General features: G+C 39.7%; 2 protein-coding genes across 5 annotated transcripts; one reads left to right on the top strand and one right to left on the bottom strand.

The window, feature by feature from the left end:
• Positions 1-1,969: 1,969 nt before the first annotated feature.
• Positions 1,970-2,588, bottom strand: LOC121725388 (probable small nuclear ribonucleoprotein Sm D1). The gene has a single exon (XM_042112298.1). It carries the CDS (start codon positions 2,506-2,508, stop codon positions 2,131-2,133), a length of 378 nt encoding a protein of 125 aa, XP_041968232.1. The 5' UTR covers positions 2,509-2,588; the 3' UTR covers positions 1,970-2,130.
• A 7,285-nt stretch (positions 2,589-9,873) lies between these two features.
• Positions 9,874-18,496, top strand: LOC121725386 (caltractin-like). 4 transcript variants are annotated; one of them, XM_042112295.1, is made up of 6 exons: positions 9,874-9,931; positions 10,576-10,658; positions 13,118-13,211; positions 13,565-13,738; positions 18,183-18,295; positions 18,418-18,496. In XM_042112295.1, the coding sequence occupies exons 2-6, from the start codon at positions 10,590-10,592 to the stop codon at positions 18,475-18,477; spliced, it is 510 nt and encodes a 169-aa protein (XP_041968229.1). In that variant the 5' UTR covers positions 9,874-9,931; positions 10,576-10,589; the 3' UTR covers positions 18,478-18,496. The 4 variants fall into 4 exon arrangements, with proteins under 4 accessions (XP_041968229.1, XP_041968227.1, XP_041968226.1 ...); XM_042112293.1 differs by lacking the exon at positions 9,874-9,931 and adding an exon at positions 10,173-10,267 and having other exon boundaries at positions 10,465-10,658; XM_042112292.1 differs by lacking the exon at positions 9,874-9,931 and having other exon boundaries at positions 10,277-10,658.
• Positions 18,497-20,198: the final 1,702 nt, after the last annotated feature.

Here is a 20,198-nt window from a genome sequence, read left to right as displayed (position 1 = left end):
TTGACACAAATTTTGTTGACATCGCGGGCTATAAACTGAAGTCCACGCGGACGAAGTCGCGGGCAACAGCTAGTGGTACAATAAAGTAAGAAATAAAACGCCATCTGTTGAATCGTATTAGAACTAAAATGTTCATTGCGTCGATATATTTCTGGATTTTTTATAATATTATACATAAAATATTTTTAAGATTTTTGAAATTTTATTTTAATACACATCCAAGACCCAGGAACATTGAAAACTTTTTGTTCCGCCTGCGGGACTCGAACCCAGGACCCCCGGGATGAGCGCTGGCCACACGCAATGCGAATTCATTTTCATCGATATTTTCATGGAAATAAGATATTTTCGCACATCAAAATGTAGCCTATGTCCTTTCTCAGACTCTAGAATAACTGTGTACAAAATTTCATTGCAATCGGTTCAGTAGTTTTGGCGTGAAAGCAAGACAGACAGACAGACAGACAGACAGAGATACTTTCGCATTTATAATATTAGTATGGATTAGTAGTACCAACAGAATTCCCACTCGTGAAACCCGTTTAAATAAATAACAACTCATGCTACGATACTATAAAGTTCAAATTCCGATCGCGCAGTGCTAGGTGCCTACAATAATTATATTTGCCTACATGTGCGCTCTCTTTCTATCGCGTAAGAGGTACCCTTTCTGACGAAATCAAGATTGTCACCTTTTAGAAAATAAAATTATCTTCTTTTGATTACTATAGCTACTAATCTAGTGATTATATTCTCTTTGCTACTAATAGCAAACTTTTTTATAGTAATAATCAAATTTTAGTAACCCAACATATATTTTATAATAGTTTTTATTCGAATATAGTGTAGGAGGTCAGGAATTTTTTACAACTTAAACATAGTTACTTGTGTTTATTTATGTGTAGTATGCGGTTCGTTTGTAACAAATTGTTTTATTGGCTATGTTTGTGTATGTTTTTTATCTTTTTTTGTATTTTAAAGTCTTAAATTACTTTATTGAAATATTTCTTTGACTTTTTTCAATTGTTCATAAATATCAGATTAATAACGATTATGTCACAGCGGTTAAATCAGTAGGTAGATATTATATGCGACGAAAAAATCTTGCGCGCGCGTCACCGCTCGCTTGTGAGTCCCTTGTGATCTGCCCCTTAAAAGGGGTACTTACAGTTCGATACTAAACGCGCGAGTGGGACAGGCCTGGCGGGGGGGACACACATTTTACCACTTTGGAAGTCGCTCTCGCAAACTATTCAGGTTAGAAAAAAATTATATTGAGGTTTCCTCAATATGATTTTTGAAGACCTATCCTTAGATACCCCACACGCATAGGTTAGACGAAAAAAAATAATATTTGTTTCAGTTGTACCTATGTGGACCCCTAAAATTTTTGATATTTTTTCCATTTTTGTATCAAAATCTTAATGCGGTTTACAGACTACATCTACTTACCAAGTTTCAATAGTATAGCTCTTATATTTTCGGAAAAAAGTGGCTGTGACATTCGGACAGACACAGAGACAGACATGACAAATCTATACTTAAACGTTCCGTTTTTTGCCATTTGGCTACAGAACCCTAAAAAGCTAAAGTTTGTGGCGATTACTGGGCAATTAAAGTAACCATAGAAATAAGAGTTTGGAGTTTCAAGAGCCGAATGTAGCTCAACACTATTTACACATTTCTATAAGCAGCAGCAGCAGCTCCCTCTTTCCATAATCTTATGTCAACAAATTTCTTGGTTCATCGGCAATTCATAATAATTATTTTGACACAAAAAAACAATGCTTAATATGGTATGTGCAGCTATAACGCTACTAATTTCAATGTAATGTACATGAACCATGCAATGAAGAAAATAATAGTTATAAGTTAGTGTTAACAACTCATGGTATATAAATGCTATATTATTATGCCTCTATGTTCATAATATTGTGGATTGTGGTATAAAAATAAAAGATTTTGCTTATTTTTACAAATGTATTAAGATATTATAATGTTACCTTAGATCTAACAAACTTACAGTTAACTTTGAAGATGGAATAGCTAGCGGTAGCTTACGAAAAAACACTCGGTTGACTGAGACGTATGAGTAATCACAAAATGCATTTCACGAAACTTTTCTCTCGTTTATCGACGGCCTCTTCCGCGGCCCCCGCGTCCTCCTCTGGGCCCACCGCGACCTCCACGGCCCCTTCCTCTGCCGCCCCTACTGCCACCCCTCGGGAAACCTTCCCGCTTGCCCTTGCCTTTAGGAGCATCGTCAATCAACAGGGTCTCTAAGGGCAAACTGTCGGGTAGCAAGTAATATCTTATGTTATTACCACGTATACTCAGAGTCTCCAACTGCAACTCCTCTTTGTTTTTGAGCGTCACTTTTACAGCTTTTAGATGCGTGTTCATCGCAACATCGACACCGGTAATCGTGCCGTGGACTACGCTACCGTTTTTCAATTCGATTGTCACAGTCTCATGACTTAGCTTCATCAAAAAGCGAACCAATTTCATTTTTATAATTTAGTTATAACACTTAATTTAAGTAAAAATAGTTGAAGCGTCTTTTCTATTTTTATAACCTACAATTTTTTGACAGTCGACAGATAATATGGCGGACATACACGGACATAATATGTCATATCAATGGCGGAATCTGACTTTGACATTACTGTCGTCTGTCAGTGCCTACGCTACTCTATTATCTATGGTGTTTATAAATACTGGCAACAAACAACGAAAACGTTTTCGTTCTATGAAATCCACGTACATTAAACCATAGACTTAATATATACTAAAAACTATATATAATTTTTATAAATAGAAATAAGCTATTAAGCTTGTCACACACAGCAGGTAATGTAAAGATGTATATTATAACACGATACATCTCAATACATCTTTCTATAGAAATCGTCAGGAAACCACACACAGCAGTTATAATGTATATTTTTACATCTTCGTATCTTAAGAGACCGAGCTATATTAAAATATACATTTATATTTTGATACATCTAAATACATCTCAATATATTTCTGTATATTACGATACATCTCTTCTCTTCATAGTCTGTTCAAAAATTTCTGTGATTATATTATATGTGTATGAATTATGATCACTGACCTCCATTATACAAGTACGCTGGACTGATGATACCCTTTGAAATGACAGCTATTTTTGTGCCTATTTGAAGCGGAATCAGCTCCCCCATTATTAGGGATAGAAACTAAATTTGATGTAAAAATGACGTTTGAAAGTCGCCATCATGTCGCTATATTGGCGCTGATAGCAGTAGTCGGAGTATTTGGAACTAATACTAGTGATGTACAACTGTCTTTTCTATTATCGATGAAATGTTTCCAGATTCAGATAATGTCGACCATTAGGACAAAAATATTAAATTGAATAATACAAACGCTACATATTTGTATTAAAGATTACAGACTTCCTCTCCGTAATTTAGATCCATACTAATTTTATAAATGCGAAAGTGTGTCTGTCTGTCTATCTGTCTGTCTGTTTGTTACTTCTTTACGCCCAAACCGCTGGAGCGATTTTGCTGAAATTTGGCATGAAAATACCTTGAGTCTCGGGAAAGGACATAGGATACTTTTTATCTGGGAAAAATATATGGTTCCCGCGCGATAAACGAATTTTGGCGCAACGAAGTTGCGGGCATCATCTAGTAGGCGTAATAAATTAACAACGATTTCATACGTAGGTAACGTGAAGTAGCAGTACCTATCTATAATCCATTTATTTTTACCAGTTAGCAGTTAGCACTACGAAAAACTAAAAACTAAACTGAAGATGAGCTTCTAACGAAAACTTTGTTGTATTGTATTTTCTAATATTATCAAAGCAGTGCTACAGTGTATCGTATTAAAGCTGAACAAAGCTGAATAAGTGTTCTGTGTGATAAGACCCTTACTAATCTCATCATATCCAATGTTCCACAGGCCCGGCCCCAGTGCCGATCCCTGTGGAACTCCGCAATCAACATCCTGCTCCTCCCAACCGTCTTGGGAACTGCACTGAGCGTTCCGAGAGGTAACTGCCTATGGTTTTGTGCAAATATCTCGGAACGCCGTGCCGCCTAAGTCCCTCCTTGATGACTTCCCAGGGAAGGGAATTAAAGGCATTGGAAATATCCAACGACACTGCCACTACTACCCCGCCCTGGGACACCTCCTCCTCCACTATATCGCGCAATTGCGCTACCGCGCCTATAGTAGATCGGCCTGAGCGGAAACCAAACTGATTTTCGCTCAGGTTGGGCCCGACGTTATCCAGGTGCTTAGTGAGGCGCGCCGCAATAATCCTTTTAAGCAACTTGCTTATTTCGTCGAGCAGTACTATAGGGCGGTACGCCGACGGCTGGTCTTCCGGTCTATTGGCCTTCCGCAGTAGGACCAGCTTTCCTGTTTTCCAGCGCCGCGGTACCCTACCCTGGACCAAGCAGTTGGTCAAAACGGTGAGTACGCGCGGCTCTAGCACCTTCATAGCAAGAGCCCGTGCGCGGCCCGGGATTCCATCTAGACCGGGTGCCGTGTTTTTGCTGCCCATCTTTTTGACCGCTACCGCCAGCTCTGCCGAGGTGACGTGCGGTATTTCCTCCTCACTATCCGGAGAGTCTTCTTCCCGTTGAGCCATCGTTGGTAGCGTCCACTCAGCCCCAGATGGAAAGAGGGCTGCGATGACTCTATTGCGAAGATCCGGGTCGATTGTCTGTGTCAGTGGTGGGGCAGCCGGGCGCAGTTTTTCTCTTACCCACTTGTACGGCTTGCCCCACGGGTCGTCTTCAAGTGTATGTATCCACTCCTTCCACGCATCGGCCTTCGCCTGTATTATGGCCTCGCGTAGAGTGGCACAAGCTGACAGGTACTCGTCGTACAAGCGATCCTCTTCTGGCTGGTGCCTTATGCGTCGCCTGCGGTATCACTTGTAACGGCGCCGTGCCGCAGTACATTCCCGCTTCAGTTGGTGTAGCTCGGGACGCCACCAATACGTTTGTCGCCGAGGTTTCCACGGGCCTGCTCGAGGCATCGAAACGTCGCACACGTTGCGCATCACTTCATTGAGCCATTCCGCGCCAGCCTCGACGTCATCCGACGGTAGTAACACCCAAGATGCCACCGCAGCAGCCTCCTTGAGAAGCTCACAGTCCATTCGTTTCAAGGCCCATCTAGGGCCGCCACTAGACGGAATTGTGCGGCCAAGCTCTGACGCGCGAGCTGAGATGTCGAAACGAATGTACTTGTGATCGGAAAGAGTCTCCGTGTCCTCCTCGACCCGCCAGTTGGTGATGTGGCGGGCTGCCCACGAACTGATCAGGGTCAAGTCCACGATGGACTCGCCCTGTCGGCGGACGCAAGTGCTTACTGCGCCTCGGTTTGCCAGCACAAGGTCAGTGGACGCCATCCATACCTGGACTGCTCGGCCTCTTGCACTTGTCGCCGGGGAGCCCCATAGCATTGACTTCGCATTGAAGTCCCCGGCAACGATCACAGGGCCGGCCGCTCCGCTAATAAAGCTGGTCAACCGTAGCAGGAAGGCTTCAAACTCTGCCAGCGGCCTGTTTGGGGGAAAATATACCCCAACCACTGTCAGGGACCCCAGTTTGACTACCGCGAAACCTTGACCTTAAGTCGTGTCTCTGGCGTTCGGTGGCACGATTTTAGGCCCTAATATCAACGCGACCAGCGAGTCGGTGTCCCCAATCCAGTAGTTTCTAGGGAGGACCCGATACGGCTCCGACACTAGCGCGATGTCTATCGACCACTGCGCCATGCACTGAACCAGTAAATCCTGCGCCCGGGCGCAGTGGTTCAGGTTACACTGTATTATTCGATGGGAAGCCGTTGTTGAGCTTGTATCGGGGCCTCTCCAGATCCAGGGTCCGCCGAAGGTGTGCTGGCGGGCTTCTGGGACGCTTTACTCTTTCTAGAGCCTTTCTTCTTCGGTGCCGGTTTTCCGCAGGACCTGCTGCCGACACTGTGGTCCGCCGGTTTGCCGCTCGCTTCGCAGAGTGCGCAGTGTGGTGCATTTTTGCACTGCGCAGCTGCGTGGTCCGGCAGACCACAGCGGAAGCAGAGTCTGCTGCGGTCGTTCTCGCTGGTACAGGTCGCGCGGGTGTGCCCGGTCTCCTGGCACTGGTAACAACGCATGGGACGCGTGTCAAGGAGCACCATGCGCACCACCGTCCAACCCACGTATACTCGCGTGTTAGGCGACGTCACCTTTTTGGCGGCCTCAACCGGGCATTTCACCCAGGCCGAGCCGCATAACGGATGCGGCTCGGCCTGGGTGAAATGCCCGGTTGCTTTCACAACGGATTTCTCCAACCTTAATGTCTGTCGCGGAGCAGTCACCATGTCTAGCGATGGCTTCGGCAATTTCCTGGGCTGTCGCCGTATCATCCAGCCCCTTGATGCGCAGTTCTGCGCATTTCTGGGGCCTGGAGATCCGTACGTCCAGGTCTCCGAGGACCACCCTCAGTTTGATGGCGAGGGCATCCGCCTTTTCTTTGCAGGCTGCGCCGGATATCTCGTACATGCGAGCACCGGTCACGCGGCCTCAACGGCGGCAGCGGTCTTCTTGACCTTCTTTTTCTTCCCTTGTGCCGGGCCGGGATTCAACGGTGGCATTAGCGTTGTCACCACTGGTTCCGGTTCCAGCATATCTATCTGGTGTGACGGTGCTGCGGATGGCGATGCAGGCACCTCCCGTCTCTTTTGTTTCAGGTCCGCTGCAAGTGGAGGGCGGAGATGCGGCGCCGGAAGCAGCCGAGCCTCCAGGCCTTCCAAATGCGCGTCCAGCCGGGCACTTGATAGGGCCACTGCCTCTCGGACTGCTCGCTCCAGCATTTCCTCCATGGTGTACGAGGAGACCGTGGTGGCGGCCTGTGGTCTCAAGTTATTGAGCTCCTGCTTGACAGCGGCGAGCCCTGACCGCATTTCTGCGAGCTCTCTGGTGAGGCGTTTACTCACCGCTTCCAGGGCCCGAGTTTCCGTGGAGGCTGACCTGTATATGAGCGCTGCGCACGCGCTGTTGATAGCGGCGACAGCATCCTTTAATGACTTCAAGTTTCCTCCTTTGAGGTTCTTCGAAGAGATGGTCGCTCCGAGTGCGGCTGAAGTCACCTCATTGTCATCTGCCATTGTCACGTCCGAGGAATGGTAGGATGCTTCCGACAGCCGGTGGGACCGTTACTCTGGTAACGGTCGCACCGGCTGTCGTAACTTTTTATACGTGGGAGAGCCATGCTTCGGCACGAATGGGCCGGCTCGACCGGAGAAATACCACGTTCTCACAGAAAACCGGCGTGAAACAGCGCTTGCGCTGTGTTTCGCCGAGTGAGTGAGTTTACCGGAGGCCCAATCCCCTACCCTATTCCCTTCCCTACCCTACCCTATTCCCTTCCCTACCCTCCCCTATTCCCTTCCCTTCCCATCCTTACCTTCCCCTATTACCCTGTTCCCTCTTAAAAGGCCGGCAACGCACTTGCAGCTCTTCTGATGCTGCGAGTGTCCATGGGCGACGGAAGTTGCTTTCCATCAGGTGACCCGTTAGCTCGTTTGCCCCCTTATTTCATAAAAAAAAAAAACCTCCTTGTGATCGCCTGGATTTGTTGCTTTGCATCTTCCTCCTGGGACTTCCGCTCAGTGGCGGCAAGATCCTTTCTGGTTTGATGCAGGCCCACGTATTGAACGGTGGTGGGCGGCCGTCCCCTTCCGCGCTTGTTGCACTTCGGTTTGGCGGCACCCTTTTCTTTGTCCGAGTCGTCGTTGTCGACTTCGCTCCCACGTCTCTTGCGGAAGCGACGACGCATTGCCTCTCTCTCGTTCACGTGACGTTGGGAGACGTTGGTCTCATTTCCGCTCTCAAAGTCATCCGAAGTTCCTTCCAAGCTGAAGAACTTGCTGTTCTCTTTCTACGGATACAGGTGTTTCACCCCATAATCCGTTTTCCACATTCGTCATCCTTTCCAGTTGCACAATCGGCTCCTGAGTCGTGTGCCTAGGGTCGTCGTTTTTAGGGGCAGGGGTGCCCCCGGTGATCGTCACTGCAATGTCCGCCACCGGCGCGGTTAGATGCGCTGGTTCCGAACATTCGCGCGAAGTCGCGCCACCATTTCCACTCGCCGCCACTGCAGCCTCCTTACCCTCCAACGCATTTTGTGACGGCCCCGTATACAACCGGCAGACCTCCTCTTTCGAGGAGGTGTGGGATTCTCCGGTGTCCACCGGACAACCAGAACCCACCCGGGGAGTACTTTTCAGAATGCGCTCTTCCATCATGTTGGTCCCCATTTAAGGCTGGGTCGACCCTGTGCCCTAACGGTCTGGACTCACCGAGTGACCATGCAGCCTATCGCCGGGCACAAAACTTAGGCTTCGGGGCCCACGGGCCCATCCATCATCAAACACAGACAGACTTATACGATACAGACATACAAATGTGTAGAGAAGGATATAAATACAAGGAGATAAATACAAGGAAAGACAGAGAAGAAAAGATGGCGAAAGACAGAATATATAACTAAAATATGATGTGCAAAACAAGAAAGCTAATATACAGAAAGTAAGATAGAAGAAATACCGGCGTTCAGCCAACCTGAGTACCTCACCCCATGTAGAGGGCGGAGTGGCGTACCCAGGCGCCCAGGGACACGAACGTGGACGGACCGGTATCGCCCCCCGACCGGTATCGCCCCCCGGCAACGCACCTGCAGCTCTTCTGATGCTGCGAGTGTCCATGGGTGACGGAAGTTGCTTTCCATCAGGTGACCCGTTTGCTCGTTTGCCCCCTTATTTCATAGAAAAAAAAAGTCTGTTTTCCAGAGCCACTGATCTCCATTATACAATGGAGGTCAGTGTCCAGAGCCTATATTTTCAATCAAATATTATCTTCACCACATCATTCTGTTTTTGGCACAATATGTAACAATACGCGCATCAAAATTACAATCCGAATCATCTTCTGATGAACTATCTAGTGAATCTAATAGCAAGTAACTCGGAAGGCCATAGTATTACAACATTAAAAATAAGAACAGCCTGCAGTATAACACTTTAGCAGCTGAAATGTGCGTCAAGCGGGGCGTTTAGCATTGAAATGTAGGGAAAGATACATTACATTACCTGTTGTGTGTGTGATACATTAATATAATGTAAAGATATACATCCCGGGATGTAATGTATATTAATATACATCACCTGCTCTGTCTGTGACAGCCTTTAGTGGACAGTGGCGCAAATACACATAGTTTTATATTTCAAACAAAATACTAAATTTTAGAGTAAGACGCCCATTTTGGGCGCTTGACAGACGAGCTAAACCGTAGTGATTATTTTCTCTCTCTCGAAATAATATTAATAATTATTAATAAATTTATTAATAAAAATATTTTAATAATTATTAAAAACAGAAAAGTTTCATTTGGTATACTGTAATGCTGGGGCCGCACATGCGTAGTGCTTCGTGCTTGAGACGATACTATTGGACAATCTGCGTGTATCGTCCAATGGTATCGTCTCATAGCACGTAGCTTCGTGCCCACAAAGTTCATGCCGATAGACGCAAGTGCGGCCGCGGCATAATAGTAGGCGGTTACATGCAGCCCCAGATTTATAAATAGAAAGAAAGAAAGAAAAATAAATTTACTTATATAGCATCTTACAAAAATAATTCTTAACTACAAATACTATCCCATGTAATACCAAATTGGTTCCCATTGAGCAATGTTGCGAACGGATCCGCAACGCTGATTTTCAATGGGCACCTTACTTTTACTTAAAAACAAAATTTATAAAAATCCTAAATTATAAATAGGCTGCGGCATAGAGGCGACAGCGTCCATAGAGGGCCGACAGGTTCCGTATTTCGTACAATGGGCGCAGCGGAAATAAAGCAAAAAATATAAATCCGGCACATGTAGGTAGACATCAAGTAGGTAGACGTAATTTTGTATTATTTATTTATTTATTTATTTATTGGCACATCAACAGTTTATAGGAACATTCATTTATATTTAAACTAATTACAATAAAATGTCACATTCTGTCCTACTTACTAATAATAGATGTGAAACATTATATTATAAAAGCGCAAAAAAGGCTTTGTCCTGAAAGTGGAATCATCGTAGAGCCTAAACCACTGATCGTATCTGGACTTGAAACTTGGGGGGGGAGTGTTCTCCTTATGACAACGTAGCTTACACGATCAGTTTTTCATCAATCTGATCCACCAAACTGAAACGGAAAACTGATGGTTAGTTATTAAAAAAATGTCCATCAATCCGTGGGTTGACGATCAGTTTTCCGTCAATATTTACCAGATTGATGGATCCAAGATGGATCAGATTAATAAACAACTGATCGTGTAACCTACGTCAACGGGCCAAAATTTTGACCATGGTCAAATATAAAAATAAATGAAAAATATTGACAAATTGGTGAATTGCAAAGAGGAAAGTGCACGTTTCTATACGATTATAAGATTTATTATTTGTTGTGGAATATTCGTGATTTTTGAAAGTGTAGTTACAATGATAACTGATATTTCCATAAATTTACCAGATGTTTCAGCATCAATGCTTGAAACGGATTCAACCGAGAAAGAAAAAAACGTTGTTGCCCGACTGACTCTTACAAAGGAACAAGTATGTATAAAATATGTAAATTATGATAACAGTTTGTATAATAATATGCAGTATTCACGGACGTAAAAAAAGTACGGACGTAACCTTCTCTAATCACGAGTGAAGCCTAGTTATGGCCGCCCGTGTAGGACGTGTGCGTGATATGAGGGTTGCCATATAAATCATAAATTTCCCTACTTTTTAAATTTTGTAAACTCAGACAAGTTAAATGTATTTTTTATACTTAAACATATTTTTATGTTTTTTTCGCTTTAGAAATGTAAGCGGTTGTTAAAGATGTCATAATGAAAATATTATTTTTATGACACTATAGATAGAAAAAAAACACATATTACGTACAGAGAAGTATATTATTTACATAACATTATTAGTAATAATGATTATGTACAAACATTTACAATAATAAAATTATTACTAGCTATTTGACCGAGCTTTGCTCGGTATTCGATAAAACACGAATAAAATGACATTTTCTAAAAATAATTCCTAGCTAGACAGATTCATCGCCCCCGAAACCTATATAAGAAACCTGTATACGAAAAGATATAAGATACTTAAGTCCCGTAACCCGTTTCATCAAACAATCAAGTAATGTAAAATAAATAATGGCTTGTTAAATCAGTTAACGGCCTGTTAGAGCTATCGAGAGTTCTACCATGCGCTAACGTCAAATCAAATCACCTAACATGGTGTTAAATTTATTCCTGGTCTAGAGGTCCATTCAATATTTTCATTCCTACTAGGTCTCAATGACGCTCGGGTGACTACACCAATAGCACCTTCCCTCCCCTACTACTGAAGGAAATCTAAGACAACAATTTTATCTATGGACGCTTCACACCACGTCAGTCTGACCCCGTGCTAAGTACCTGAAGGACTTGTGTTACGGGTACCAGACAACGGAAATATATTTAATACTGTTATACTATACATATATTTAAGATTTTTATTATATGATACACATATTTAATACACACCCATGACCCAGGAACTTTGAAAACTTTTTGTTCCGTCGGCAGGATTCGAACCCGCGACCCCCGGCTTGAGCTACCGACAGCCCACCCACTGAGCCACAGAGGTCGTCAAACAACAATTATATCCACTTTTGTAAATTAAGAAATTAATAGGGGTGTAGACTATTTTTAGGAAATATATTTATTTTACAGATGTACCAGCAAGGAATTTATGTACCAGGAAGGATTCCTATGCAATTTACAGACCAACGTTATTTGGTCGAATACTTATGTCAATTCAATGTTAATTGTGATCTGTCGGCTGGGTTTGACGTAACGCAACCAAACTACTTAGGTCCCCGATTTGCATAGGAATCAACTTCTCTGATAGTACATAAGTATTTTGTTACACCTAAAAATATGTATAAAAAATAAATACACTCTTATTTCAATTTAAAAAATCACTTATTAAATATAAAAAAATATTATAAAGTTATTAAGTAAAATATGTCCATTTTCGGTAATTCTATAATACAAACTCTCAAAAAAACAATAATTTGTATTAGATTTCGTTTACTGTCTACACCCCTATTATTGTATTCCTGCCTAATTACTGGTCAATAGTATGCTAAATACTTACATGACACTAATAAAAGACAATAAAATTAATTATTTGATTATTTAAAAATAATTTAAAATTTTCCCCGGTTTGGGGAAAATTTCCCCACTTTGTTATGGACATTACTGACCTGTTGAAGTTGAATTAATATTTACATTATTTTATCAAAATACTTTAAAAATATGTTATCTTACCTATGAAATATTATTCCTTGATGTTTTTTGTGTAAGGTTGTATTGTTCTTGGACCATTTTACAACACAAGATGGCATATTTATTTTTATTTATGAATGACAAAGACGTGTCACCGCGATGCAGTCTATTTGCGTAATGGCGGTACGATCGGCTTATTACAGTGCGAGTGCGTGTGCAAGATGTGTACGTATGATCGCCTGGGCTTATTAAGATTTAAGGGTGCTTCACTCATTTCTTAATGGCGATCCGTCCGTATTTTTTTTACGTCCGTGGCAGTATTATATTGCTCTATGATACATGATTGTTGTCTTACTGCTAAGCTACGCTTGTGACCCCACCTATCAACCAATATTATTTGGTCGATATTATATTGATGTTACGAGGCAACTTCGAGAATTGGTTAAACTGCACAATGGCAAATAAGAAAGGCTTAAAAAATGAGAGCAATTTAAGTATCAAAGATTCATTTCATGCCCATTTCAATTTAGCTGATCACCAGGTACGGAAGATCAGCTAAATTGAAATGGGCTATACCACCTAAACCCATTCCTTAATTTAAAATATGAGGTGAGGGATGCCTGAAAACTATGGCATTGTCCAACAAATGTTAAAATTATAACATTGCCCAATAAATTTTATATTATAATTTAGATGTTTCATGTTTGACTGAATTCTCATGTTATTTATTTTCAGAAAAGCGAACTTCGTAAAGCTTTCAACTTGCTCGACTTTGCCGGCGAGGGAAAAATCAAAGCGGAAGATTTTCGAGTGGCTGTAAAAGCTCTAGGTGAACCTTTATTTTCTAATTTACTTTATTTATTGCCTTTCTTACTAGTTTTATCTACGAATAATAAAAACTATGTATACAGTATATAGTAACTATTCGCTGTACCTCCTTGAACGAATTTGACTAATAGCCTAGTAAACGAATGCCCTAAATGGGAGTCTGCTTGGAAAAGTCGAAAGCAGAAATTTTAGCTCACCTCGGAGGGGTCAGGAATTTTTGTATGTTTATCTCCTAACTAGTCTAAACAACTAGTTTTATTCCAATTACCCCGGTATTACTAGAGTCAATTTATATTCTCACTTTTTGCCATCAGATTCTGGTAGACATATAATTTATTGTATCGCGTTTTACAGGTTATGAACCAACCAAAGAAGAATTATTATCAATGATTAATTCCGTTGATAAAGGCAAAACAGGCGCACTAAGTTACGAAAACTTCGAAACAGCCATCATGCGCAAGATAATGTCTTTAGACAGTGACGACGATATTATGAAAAGTTTTCACCTTTTCGATACCGATAATACAGGTTATTCTAAGTTATTCCTTGCAGATTATTATTAATTACTATAGGGATTAAGGGGGCGACCTATGACAGAAAAAAATCGGTTTTCACCCGCGCACTTCATACCCCTCGTACTCGCCCAACGCATTCAAAATGTCACCGCGGCTATAAATTTGTGTAATTATTATTCTCGTAACCACTTTTTGTACGAACGTAGTATAAACAAATATATCAGATAAAATATTGAGAAGTTCGAGTCACATTTTCCATCTGTACTTTGAGAATCAAATTAATACTTTTTGCCTTATACACTAGTATTACTTTATGATAATATGTTTATTTATCGAAATCGAATAGGCTCTGACACTACTGGATCGATTCTGCTGTAGTTGTTACAAAAATATTATAATTTTATTTAATATAATCCACTAGCCATTAGCCATGTCTTTGTCCACGTCCGAATTTGGTTAGTTTTTGTGTGTATTTGCGTAAAATATTGTCTGATCTGACATTTGTCAGATTAAAATATACAAAATTCTTATGTCACAATGTTTGTAAGCGAACTGCTCAACCGATTCAATGAAATTTTGCATACATACATTCGTTAGGCTTGAGGATAATTTTTTATCTGCTTTTTGACATATATTTATATTATTTATACTAGAAATAATTTATTTGGCAAACTACCGTTTGCCGGGTCTTCTAGTCAAATATCCAGAAGAATCCATACACTGCCACTGTGTTGGCAAAGGTGCATTGATTGCACGGATTGCACTTTGAATAACAGAAATAAGTAAGTTCGAAATAATCAGCCAAGTGTGAGTCAGACTCGCGCACAAAGGGTTCTGTACCGTTATAGAGCTAAAAATAGCCCAAAAATTGTAATTTTTGAATGGGAGCTCTCTTCAATATTAATTTTACTATCCATTATTAAAGTACAAATATAATTAAGGATTTTGTAAAAATTTCAAGTGCCTAGCAATAGTAATTATCGATATCAAGCAAAAAATAGCAAAAAATCAGGTTTGTTGTATTGCCCCCCTTAAATATTTATTTTATTTTGTTTTTAGTATTTGTTACAGATATACATATTCAGTGAAAATTTCAGAAGTCTAGCTATAGCCGTTCTTGAGATACAGCCTGGAGACAGACAGACATTGAAGTCTTAGTAATAGAGTCCCGTTTTTACCCTTTGGTTACTAAAAAGAACATTTAAAAAAAAAACGGCAATATCATAGGTATAAAAGACCTTATAATATATTATGTACTCTTCTAAATCCTTACATAAATGTGCCGTCACTTTTGTTCATACTCTTATTATTATTTATTATCAAGCGAATGGTCGAAGTAGTGAATTTTGCATATAATATTATAATCAATGAGTTTCTAAAATACTAGAGTAGCAATGTCTTACAAAAGATTCTCAGAAATGCGTAACCACTTTTTTGTTCAAAAGACAATGTCAAGTCATATATTCGTTATGTCATTATGTATGTGAGATATGCCTGCAGGCATCTTCGAAGTGGCAACGCGTTGCTACCGTAAACTTCCAATCTAGTTACGTTAGTAACATAGAATATCATTGATTATAATGTTATCACTGTTTGACAATTTAATCTTATCATTCAAGACCGTAGCATTGTTCCGAAGAAATTTATTCGATATTTCCTTAGTATCGACAGAGTAGACAGAATGATAGAGTATGCCGACTTAGAACTGATGTTGAAATTTTTAAATTTGACGTAATATAACGAAAATCGTCGCTAGGGTTGTTAACTTGTTACCTACGAATTTAAAAATATGACAATATATTCGATGGATCCTCTTTGTTCGTATTGTTGTTTGTGTTTTGGCACATGCGATTAAAATTGGCAGAATCCAATTTTGAAATATTTAAAAATAAATTATATCAGCCAGCGCGAGGGACACTTCATTCATAATCCTAGTGAAACCCGACGAATTTGACAGATATTGAAACCTGTCCGTTTCTTTGCAGTCGAACTACTGGTAGTTATGTCTATTGTGGTATCGAGTACGACATTCATTGAAACCAAATCGATTTTCAAATCGCTGTCATACACTACTTTTTGTCAAAACTATATCGATTTAAAGCTGATTTATTTTTTCAATCTCTATTGCCGCGGGCGCTGATTCGTCTATCGTCACGAAGCTTCGTGCTATGAGACGATACCATTGGACGACACACGCAGATCGTCCAATGGTATCATCTCAAGCACGAAGCACTACGCATGTGCGGCCGCAACATATGGGTTTGACAAATTATTTGTCATGATAATATTATCTTTGTAAACAAATAGACATATTTTATATAAAATTAAAAATCCTTCTACAATAGGCATGATGACTATTTTGTTTCTTATCGGTAATTGAAAGACACTTAAAAAATAGTAACATCGCTGAAAGAATGACTCTGATAGCTTAAAAATTCACCAAGATATGACAACAAAAAACTGCCCGAAACGCTCCATACAAAGTGCTACGAAAGTATGACGTCAGTCTTTCGTAGTTTGTACGCATTGGAAGACAACTTTGTTCGACAGGTAATTAAATATTGCGTTTATGAAAGTGGTTTCATAACAAAAGTTGCTTTTAATTGCATAAGTTATCGAATTGTATACAAATATCTATTAATAAATTTAATTGAAAAAAAATCGACTTGAATATCCAACTTTGAAGGCGCATAACAAATGCTATCAAGCTGAAATTTTGGGAACACTTATTTTTTACCGTGATTTCTTTATTTTATTAACAAAATTCGCTAAATTTGACCTTGTCATCATCCCTATTGTTCATCGGCTCCAGTTTTCTCCTGTAAAGGTTGCTCTTAGTGTGTTTATTTAATTTTTGTTTGTTTCCCATGGTTTCGATTAAATATTTTCTCAATCCGAAGTACATCCTCTCCTCAGGCGCGCGCGAACGCGACTGTTGGCGACTGAGAGGTGAGACAAATTTAGCGGTGAAGCTCCAAAGTGGTTTTAAAAAATATAAAGAATATTCAAAATCCGCTAGGTCGAACCCTCGGTGAAAGAATTTTATATGATGTGTAAAAATATTAACTCAGTTTAATGCATGGTTTTGGAAATATATGAAAAAAATCGTCAAAGTTAGATGCATTTCTGTGATTTTTTTTCTATCGAGAAAATTTTACGATATCGTGTTTTCGCTCAGATCGAATTCTTGGAAATATAATGTAGTATCTATGTTTAGAAAATTAAACAATTCGGGGCTTATTATCAAGTACAAAAATGATTTATAAAATCGACAATTTTGGATTAGTCGGCTTCTTAATAGGCAGCCGATTCCATGATACTCCAAATGAAATCAAAATCGTTTGGATTTTTTAAGAGTTGGCTTCTTTATTTTTCCGCCCCTATGTAGTAACTGCGCCGCTATCCTAGGACGCTGCCGCCCGCTCTAGGACGCCATAGGACACTGCCTCCCATAGGCCATAACCTATACGGTATCCCTACTGCCTATACATAAATCCAGAGCTGATATCCATACTAATACTATGAATGCGAAAGTGTGTCTGTCGGTTACCTCTTTTGCCTAAGCCGCTATAATTTGTTATGGAGATACTTGTCCTGGGAATGGACGTGTGATACTTTTTATCCCGGAAAAATATACGGTTTTCGCGCGAAAAACTAATAGGCTACTTGACCTATATTCAATTTCATTGAACAAATGCATATTTCTAGTAGAACTTGGCCTAGGAAACCGTATTTCACCCTTATCATCAAATAAAAGCTTATGATTGATAAATAAAGTCGATTTGAAAATATGATTTTATGAAAATAGGATTTGTACTGACGAAAACGCTTTTGCGGTAGGTACTTCCGATTTGGATGTGACGTCATCATACTCCTAATTTAATATCTTTTATTTATCGCGCTCGTTATATTTAAGTTGATTTGTACATAAATAATAAGAATAAGCCTAGAAAGATTTCTAAAATATATTTTCTTGAATAATTCAAATAAAACATCAGTTTTATATATTATCTCCATTTATTGTAGACGGGAAATGAAATGGCCAAAACTTTTATCCAAAAGTTTTCAATATTACAAATGATTTCTAATTTCTTATTTAATTATTTTATAATTTTTGGGCACTTATAGACTCTTACATTTAGCACATAAAAAAATTATCAATAAAAAGAGTTTAAAATACAAAACGTATGACGTCACACTATGGCGGACGGTGTTTTCGGCGCCATAATATATAAGGCATATTTTTCAATCAACATTTTAATGGCTTTCTACTGTGTAAAATATTAAAATATTAGTTTTTTTGTGAAAATGAATGATTAAGAACCTAATTTTTTTCTTCATGCTAATGCATGAAGAAAAAAATTAGGTCAAGTAGCCTATTTTGGCGCAACCTGGGAGCGACTTGTTGGCGTCATTTAGTTGGACATATTTTGGAAAACTCAAATGGTATGTTTTAGGTATGATAAGTTTTGAAAATTTGAAGAAAGTAACCGAAATTCTGGGTGTTGATTTGACTGATGAAGAAATTGAAGAAATGATAGAAGATGCTGATAAAGATTTTGATGGTTTGGTAAGTATAAATATATCGAATCATACACTACCAACAGTGAAAACTTTTTTAAATTTCATTTTCAGACTTTTATCTCACAAATGTTCTGTTTAAAATGAATAATGTGATTAACTTTTTTTCAGATATCTGAACAAGAATTTAAGAAAATTATTAAAAACGCCGTCTACATTGCAACTCCTTAAACTGAATAAAACTCTTATAAATAAAGATAATGTATTATTAAAAGCACATATTTTTGTACATAATAAAATTATTAAATTATTTAAAAGTAGATGTCCCACGCGGCTTCGCCCGCGTATATTAGGAATTGTACAGAAACCGTACATTTTCCCATAAAAAATAGCTATGTATACTCCCTTCACGTGGTCGTCTCTATATCTGTGTCAAATATTGCTATAAAAATTGCTCCAGTAGTTCGTGAGATAAACCCTTTCTAATATTTCCCCCCATTTTCCCACATTTTCCTAAGTTTCTTCGGTCGTATTAGTCTTAACGTAATAATATATAGCCTATAGCCTTAATCACCTCGATAAATGAGCTATCTAACACTGAAATAAGTTTTTAAATTGGGCCTGTAGTTCCTGAGATTAGCGCGTTCAGCAAACATACTCTTCAGGTTTATAATATTAAGTATAGATTTTTTAAATTACTTATCGCTTGACAAACTCGAGCCTCGATCTAAAAGACTATGAAAAGTACCAATAACAGGGTCATAATAGGCTCATAATCATGGGACGATGCATAGTAGTGATGATGATGATGATGAATGTAATTTGCATAGTAGCATATGCTTTCCGTTCTTAAAACAACGCCAAAACTCCCAAACTTGTATTTATAAAGAATCAAGAGTTCTCTCAGCACCTTCCGAACCACGGTTGGTATACCAGGTATACCTCGGTGCAAAATCTTACTTGTTGGTAGCATATGCTTAGAATACTTCTCACGAAACCGAAGTCACCACATGTTTCCTTGTAAATTTTTAGGAGTTCCATCGATTACTTATGGATCCTTCATCAGATCACCACTTTTGTGAATATAATACCAAATTGGGATGATACACCCAAAGAAAAATTTTGAAATCGATTTACAAACGGCGGAGTAATCGTTGAACATAAAAAAACGAACATAACAGCTCCCCCATTTTGAAAGTCGGTTAAAATTGTAGCCTATGTGTTATTCTGATGTATAAGCTATGTTATAGTAAAGTTTCATTAAAATCAGTTCAGTAGTTTTTGCGTGAAAGAGTAACAAACATCCATACACCCATAAATTCAAACAAACATTCGCCTTTATATTATTAGTAGTATACTAGGAAGTAGGATAGGATAGTAGGAAGCAGGATCTTTATAACATCTTTATAACGACAAAGATGTTTTATTGATCCCATTAAGGCCGTATACAACGAGAATTAGTGAAATTTCATGTTTTTATTTTCACTAGAACTTTGACCAGAAGTAAAGCCGGCGCCAGACATGGGCTTCAAAGTTTGAGCAAACTTTGCACAAATAGGAAAATGCTAGCAATTAATTTGCACAAAATATAGGCAAATGTCAGAGCCACACTTGGCGAATTTGCGTATTTGATCACATGTCTGGCGCCCGCATAAGCATTTAAACATTTTTTGTAGCTTTGTTCATAGAATTAGAACGTTAGAAAAGGCATTCCATACTTGAATCGTCAGCGCTAAAATGTGTCACCCTCGAAATGAGTGAGCTCACTCATCTGAGAGCAGTGTGCCTTAGGACGCGGTAAAACGTAGTGATTATATTCTCTTTGGTAACAGCCGGACGTGTTTAATTCATTAATTACCACGTTGTTTTTCGCTACATTTCACTCTAGAATGCCGTCATGTGCCTTCCGACAGTGCAGTAACAAAACGAGGAATACTAATAAAGCCAAAGGT

Source organism: Aricia agestis, chromosome 3 (assembly GCF_905147365.1).
Source record: "Aricia agestis chromosome 3, ilAriAges1.1, whole genome shotgun sequence".
Taxonomy (NCBI): Eukaryota; Metazoa; Arthropoda; class Insecta; order Lepidoptera; family Lycaenidae; genus Aricia; species Aricia agestis.
This window is presented reverse-complemented; position numbering and strand designations above follow the sequence as displayed.